At 41.0% G+C, this 8098-nt stretch overlaps 1 protein-coding gene across 1 annotated transcript; it reads left to right on the top strand.

The window, feature by feature from the left end:
- The first annotated feature begins 6137 nt into the window (after positions 1 to 6137).
- On the top strand, positions 6138 to 7322 carry LOC128735396 (uncharacterized). The gene has a single exon (XM_053829880.1). It carries the CDS (start codon positions 6138 to 6140, stop codon positions 7320 to 7322), a length of 1185 nt encoding a protein of 394 aa, XP_053685855.1.
- Positions 7323 to 8098: the final 776 nt, after the last annotated feature.

Below are 8098 nucleotides of genomic sequence, written 5' to 3'. Positions count from 1 at the left end.
GTCTTCAGAACATAATTCATCTATTGGTTATCGTTGCGTAGTGCGTTTACATAAAATTTTTGAAAATTGATTAAGTTAACAATATTTGAACAAAATAGGAACACTTTTAAATTTTGATACATCCTTTTTTCATGAAATTGCTGAGTAAGGATAAGTAAGTTGTTATTAATCTGAGTTATTAGTTTATAGGTTTTTGAACTATGCATAGTTTCCTGTAATGCCATTCTATTTAAATCACATGAATAGAGTTTTCTTGAATAATTTTCATCAATTTTTATTAACTCAAGCTGTTGTATTTTATACAACACGTGTAGGGTTTTCAACGCCATATTGTTATAAAGTTACAAATCGTTGTTTAACTAACGTATATTCTTCAACAAACTTATTGTGAGCAAAATATCATAATTATTCAATGCACTAATAATTTAAATTGTTGGGAAAATTTATGCAGCAAAACTATCAGCAAATGTAAAATGTTTAAAATGTATCCGTCTGCTGGTAGTCGAGTGATTCGAAGTTAAAATTAGGGTATTCTTTATAATCAAAGTTCTACGGTTCCTAAACAAGCAAACATACAGGTATACTTACAGGTATACAGGTATTTTCAGCAAAGTTGTGTATTTTTACTATTTGTACAAATTTGTAGTACATGAAAAAGTCATACAACAATTACAAAAAGAGGAAAAATAGAAAAACTGGTTTTACAAATTCATCTATACCTATAAAGAAGGATTTCTGTCTGTCTGTCTGTCTGTCTGTCCGTATGTTCCTTATAGAATCGAAAACTACTGAACCAATCGGCATGAAAATATGCATGTAGAGTTTTTTTGGGGCCAGGAAAGGTTTTAGTGATGGTTAGAAACCCCTCCCTCCACTAAGAGGGGGGGCTCCCATACAAATGAAACACAAATTTCTGCATAACTCGACAACTAATCAAGCAAATAGAACAAAATTTGGCATGTGGGTGTTTCTGGTGACAAGAATTTATTCTATGGTAAATTGAGACCCCTCCCCTCTTTATAAGGGGAATTATAACTCCTCTCCTCTTTAAAAGGGGGGGCTTCCATTCAAATTTCCTCATAACTCGAGAACTAATCAAGCAAATGGAACCAAATTTGGCATGTGAAGGTTTTCGAGGGCAAGAATATTTTCTATAGTAAATTAGGACCCCTCCCCACTTTAAGAGGGGGGGATCCTGTACCAAAGAAACACAATTTTCCTCATAACTCGAGAACTAATCAAGCAAATGGAACCAAATTTGACACGTGGGTGTTTTTGGAGACAAATTTTTTTTCTATGATAAACTGGGACCCCTCCTCACTTTAGGAGGGGGGGGGGGGCTCCTATACAAATGAAATACAAATTTCCTCATAACTCGAGAGCTAATCAAGCAAATGAAACCAAATTTGGCATGTGAAAGTTTTCGAGGGCAAGAATATTTTCTATGGTGAATTAGGACCCCTCCCAACTTTAAGAGGGGGGGCTCCTATACAAACGAAATACAAATTTCCTCATAACTCGAGAACTAATCAAGCAAATGGAACAAAATTTGGCACGTGGGTGTTTTTGGAGACAAAATTTTTTTCTATGATGAATTGGGACCCCTCCCCACTTTAGGAAGGGGGGTTCCTATACAAATGAAATGCAAATTTCCTCATAACTCGAGAATTAATCAAGCGAATGGAACCAAATTTGGCATGCGAAAGTTTTCTAGGGCATGAATATTTTCTATGGTGAATTAGAACCCCTCCCCACTTTAAGAGGGGGGGCTCCTATACAAACGCAATACAAATTTCCTCATAACTCGAGAACTAATCAAGCAAATGGAACCAAATTTGACACGTGGGTATTTTTGGAGACAAAAATTTTTTCTATGATGAACTGGGACCCCTCCTCACTTTAAGAGGGGGGGCTCCTATACAAATGAAATACAAATTTCCTCATAACTCGAGAGCTAATCGAGCAAATGAAACCAAATTTGGCATGTGAAAGTTTTGGAGGGCAAGAATATTTTCTATGGTGAATTAGGACCCCTCCCAACTTTAAGAGGGGGGGCTCCTATACAAACGAAATACAAATTTCCTCATAACTCGAGAACTAATCAAGCAAATGGAACCAAATTTGGCACGTGGGTGTTTTAGGAGACAAAATTTTTTTCTATGATGAATTGGGACCCCTACCCACTTTAGGAAAGTGGGCTCCTATACAAATGAAATTCAAATTTCCTCATAACTTGAGAACTAGTCAAGCAAATAGAACCAAATTTGGCATGTGGAGGTTTCTGGAGGCATAAATATTTTCTATGGTGAATTAGGACCCCTCCCAACTTTAAGAGGGGGTGCTTCTACACAAATAAAATACAAATTTCCTCATAATTCGAGAACTAATCAAGCAAATGGAACCAAATTTGGCACGTGGGTGTTTTAGGAGACAAAATTTTTTTCTATGATGAATTGGGACCCCTACCCACTTTAGGAAAGTGGGCTCCTATACAAATGAAATTCAAATTTCCTCATAACTTGAGAACTAGTCAAGCAAATAGAACCAAATTTGGCATGTGGAGGTTTCTGGAGGCATAAATATTTTCTATGGTGAATTAGGACCCCTCCCAACTTTAAGAGGGGGTGCTTCTACACAAATAAAATACAAATTTCCTCATAATTCGAGAACTAATCAAGCAAATGGAACCATATTTGGCATGTGGGTGTTTTTGGAGGCAACCATTTTTTCTATGATGAATTAGAACCCCTTACCTTTTTAAGAGGGGGGGCTCTCATACAAACGATATACAAATTTCCTCATAACTCTAGAACTAACCAAGCAAATGGAACCAAATTTATCATGTGGGTGTTTTTGTAGGCAAGAATATTTTCTATGGTATATTTTCTATGGATTTTTGCGAAACTCAAAAACTAATCGAACTCGAGAAATTCGAGACTCTTCCATAAAACATTAGTCAATACAAGACCACAAAAACTATCTATAGTAACACTAGATCATTCAGGACGAGACGGTCGCGAGTGTTGCCGATGACCCGCCGTCGGAAGCGCCGCCCACTGGGGGGCTTGCAAAACTCGAGATTGTGACAAAGATCATCCGAGATTCATGATTTATGTACAACACAGGTTAATTTGTGGCAATACGAAGTTTGTCGGGTCAGCTAGTATACAATAAATAAGATATTTCTATCTTCTCTGCAGAGATAGAAGGGTACTATCTTTACTAAAATTTCTTGTAATAATATGCTCTATAACTTTGCAGAACACATCAATGTGTTATATTGACACTGAAGAAAAATATTTTTTATATTTCATTTTTAGGGGGATTAATCAAAATTTAAATTCCACCAGACGATAGAGCTTTCAATTTCAAGAAACTCTTCCAAAGGTTCGATGAACCTAAAACCAAGTTTTCCCAGTCAAAACTCTAGTGCACACGTTTTCTTTGGTTTGGGGCTATTGTGCGCGCGAGTAACTGTGTTACAAAAGTTGGCGCGAGTGTTCGAGGGTTAATATCTTTTAACCGGTAAAACCAATTCTTATGAAATTTTGCATATATATTCGTGGTGTCAAAACCTCTCGTTTGATATTAAAATATTTGAAATTAGGTAAATTATGTAGGTTAAAATCATTATAAACTATTGTTAATTTTGGTGTGGTGTATACGGTTGCTCATAACTTTCGAATTAAACGTCCAATCAAAAAACCATTCAATAGTGATCTATGGCGGCATCCATAAAGTACGTCACGCTTATAGGGGGGAGGGGGGGTAGACCTAATCGTGACGATTTGTGACGTAGGGGGGAGGGGGGGATTGAAGTTATGTGACGTCACATGAAAAAAAAATCAAATGGAAAATTTATTCGGGATATTATAATTTAGCCTTCCTTTTAAGATACAACTATTGAAGGTTTCTATAAAATTAACGTTCTGATGAATTTTAAAACAAATAGTTAAATTTTTTGAATGAAAACTTTTTTTCAACATATATGTGTGAACAGCACTCATTTATTCTTCTATGTAGTATGAACTCTCCATTACGGCTTTACAGAATATGCAGTACACCGCTGAAGAGCTACTTGAATACCGTCTTGCCTAAAAGATTTTTGCAACCGCAAATAGCAGTCGCACAAACTCCTGAGAGGCTACGGGGTGCTACCAGAGACCCATGGCAATGTTTTCCCTTGATATTCGTGCTGAACTCAATCGATTAACATAAACTCATACCGAAGTTCCACTGCTGCTTTTAAGGTTTTTCAGTATAATTTATACTGCCCCTCACTCAAAAGCTCTCTGAAGAATAGAGTTTATGCCACTTGCGGACTAAATTTCGCATCTAAGGTAGTGTTGAATGATTGCACGATTGAATGAATACACAAAATGACGAAATCCGTCAGAAAAGTTCTTCCAAGGTGTGTTGCTGCAAGACGTCAGCAGGAAGTCCTGATTCTTTCAACTAGATCAGACGAATTTGAGTGGATGGATGTAAAGGACGTGGATATGCGCGAAACATTCATCGACGACACATCAGCGACTTCTGATATTTTCAAAATCCGTGAATCGATGACTTATAAGCTCAAAAATTTTGCTTTTTTTATTTGCTGAAATTCATTTGATAGCTTTAAATAAAAAGGTTGAAATGAATATTTAATTTTTTAGTTGTGAAGGAGGGGGGGGGGGGTTGCCGTGACGTGACGTACTTTCTCAGGGGGGTCACCGAATGTGTGACGAAATGTGACGAGGGGGGGAGGGGGGGTTGATTTTGGTCAAAATTTGCGTGACGTACTAAATGGATGTCGCCTATTAGGATATATTATCTTTCAAATGAGACTAATAGCTTATAAAGCGGTTTGGCCATCTCTAAGAAACAGGCGATAATTATTACCTTGTCAAAACAGGTTTTTTAAGCATAACTTTTAAACTACTTGTTTGTATTCAATTGAAAATTCCTGAACAATTTAGCTTTAATAAGGGCTTTCATTTGATACTAAGATCGTTGAAATCGGTCATGTATTTCCGAAGAAACCAGTGTCACGTATTTTTCACATTTTTGCTTATAACTTTTAAACGAAATGTCGTATCACGAAACAACTCAATAGTGATCTACTAGACAATAACACCTTTCAAACAAAAGTAATAGCGAACCGTTCGGTTCAGCCATCTCTGAGAAACAGGCGATAGAAAAAATCATTACATACATACACACACACACACACACACACACACACACACACACAGACATTGCTCAAATCGTCGAACCCTATCGATTGGTATATGTGACTTGGCCCTCCGGGCCTCGGATCAATTTCGTGTTTTTCGACCAATTTTTAAACCTTTGTTATAGTATAACAAAGGTAAAAACAAATCAATAGTAATCTATGAGGCTATATTACCTACCAAATGAGACTAATAGCGCATAAATCGGTTTGGCCATCTCTGAGAAACGTTCGACTAATTGACACCTTGAAAAAGCACATTTGTAAGCATAACTTTTGAACCGCTTGATTGTTTTCGATAAAACTCTCCCAATTTGCAAAAAATTTGCAGTAGCAAGAACCTTCATTTGATACTAAAATTGTTGAAATCGGTTGAGCGGTTCCGGAGAAAATCATGTCACGTAATTTTTACATTTTTGCTTATAACTTTTAAACAAAATGTCGGACCGCAAAACAGTTCAATGGTGATCTTCAAGGTGATAACACCTTTCAAATAAACGTAATAGCAAACGAATCGGTTCAGCCATCTTCGAGAAACAGACGACTAAAGTCAAGCGTCACTTACACACACACACACACACACACACACACACACACACACACACACACACACACACACACACACACACACACACACACACACACACACACACACACACACACACACACACACACACACACACACACACACACACACACACACACACACACACACACACACACACACACACACACACACACACACACACACACACACACACACACACACACACACACACACACACACACACACACACACACCTGACAGATCGAAGCTGTGTCGAAAATGCGGCTATGAGGGGCACGTTGCGAAGGACTGCAATAAGCAACCGAGGTGTATGTTGTGCAAGGAAGACAACGACCACGTGACGGGAGGCTTAAAATGTCCGGTGTACCAGAAGGCAAAGGCAGCCCTACAATAATGGAGGTGTTTCAAATCAACCTCAATCACTGCGACACTGCACAGCATCTGTTGTGGCAGTCGACAACAGGAACGAAGTGCGACGTTGCAATCATAGCGGAGCCGTATCGAATTTCCTCCGATAACGGTAACTGGATAGCAGACAGAGCAGGAATGGCCGCGATATTGGTGACGAGCAGATATCCCATCCAGGAGGTGGTTACAAACCGATACGAGGGTTTCGTGGTCACCAAAATTAACGGAGTCTTCGTATGCAGCTGCTATGCTCCCCCAAGGTGGACGCTGGAACAGTTCTGCCGCATGCTGGACGAACTAACTGGTGAGCTCATTTTACGGAGACCGATCGTCATAGGAGGTGACTTCAACGCCTGGGCAACCGAATGGGGAAGTAGATGTACCAACGCCAGAGGAGCCAGCCTACTTGAAGCACTGGCAACGCTCGAAGTAGAGCTGAGCAACGTTGGAACCACCAGCACTTTCCGCAGAGATGGCCGAGAATCTATCATCGACGTCACCTTCTGCAGCCCGTCGCTGAGAACCGACATTAACTGGAGAGTGTGCGAAGAGTTCACGTACAGTGATCACCAAGCTATAAGGTATACTATTGGCCAACGGAACCCCGTGGCAGCACAAACAGGAAGAATTCGAGAACGGCAGTGGAAAATGGAGGCATTCGACAAGGACCTCTTTGTTGAGGCACTACGACCACACAGCGAAGCCCAGAATTGTGATGCTGACGAGCTGACCGAGGCGCTAACCAGAGCATGCGACACAACCATGCCAAGGAAGGTGGAGCCTAGAAACCGACGGCGTCCGGTCTACTGGTGGAACGAGTCACTCAATGCATTACGAGCTAACTGCAACAGAGCTAGAAGGTGCTTCCAGAGAGCAAGAAGTACCGAGACTAGAGAAGAAAGAAGAAGTGACCTCCGCGTTGCCAAGGCCGCACTGAAATACGCGATTAAGCAGAGCAAAACAAACACCTTTAAGGAGCTTTGTAGAGCAGTCGATTCCAACCCCTGGGGCGATTCATACCGAATAGTGATGGCAAGGATCAGGGGCCCAGCAATGCCAGCCGAAGGATGCCCAGATAAGCTAAAAATAATAGTTAAAGGACTCTACCCCTTACCGGGTGCTAGAGGATGAGAACGCTGACGAGAGAAGAGTCTCTAATGACGAACTTGTTTCAATCGCGAAAGACCTGAAGATGAAGAAGGCGCCGGGCCCGGATAGGATCCCCAATGCAGCTCTTAAGGAGGCAATCCATGCATTTCCAGACATGTTCCGCACGGTGATGCAAAACTGCCTAAACGAGGGACACTTTCCAGACAAGTGAAAAATCCAGAAGTTGGTACTGTTGCCAAAACCAGGAAAACCGCCGGGGGATCCAGCATCATATCGACCAATTTGCCTGCTGGACACACTGGGAAAGCTGTTAGAAAGGATTATCCTGAACAGGCTATCCATATATACGGAGGGCGATTACGGACTGACACAAAGGCAATTTGGGTTCCGGAAGGGAAGGTCCACACTAGATGCAATCCGGACTGTCGTCGAGACAGCACAGAAGGCGTCCAAGCAGAAACGTAGAGGAAACCGCTACTGCGCAGTGGTCACTATCGACGTTAAGAATGCATTCAACAGCGCCAGCTGGGAAGCCATCGCAGCAGCGCTCCATAGAATGAGAGTCCCCGACTATCTGTGTCGCGTTTTGAAGAGCTACTTCACGAATCGGGTGCTAGTATACCGGACGAACCTCGGAAAGGAAACGACCGTGATCACGGCGGGCGTTCCACAAGGGTCAATATTCGGCCCATTTCTCTGGAACAGTATGTACGACGGCGTGCTAACCCTAGAGCTACCAACGGGAGTGGAAATCGTCGGCTTCGCGGACGACATCGTGATGACGGTTACATGCGAAT

The sequence above is a fragment of the Sabethes cyaneus genome, chromosome 2, assembly GCF_943734655.1.
Source record: "Sabethes cyaneus chromosome 2, idSabCyanKW18_F2, whole genome shotgun sequence".
Classification (NCBI taxonomy): Eukaryota; Metazoa; Arthropoda; class Insecta; order Diptera; family Culicidae; genus Sabethes; species Sabethes cyaneus.
Note: the sequence above shows the minus strand (reverse complement) of the source record. Positions and strands in the feature narration are given on the sequence as shown.

What these genes read in the sequence shown, in the direction of transcription:
- LOC128735396 (XM_053829880.1), top strand. Translation starts at nt 6,138, where the DNA reads ATGTCCGGTGTACCAGAAGGCAAAGGCAGCCCTACAATAATGGAGGTG.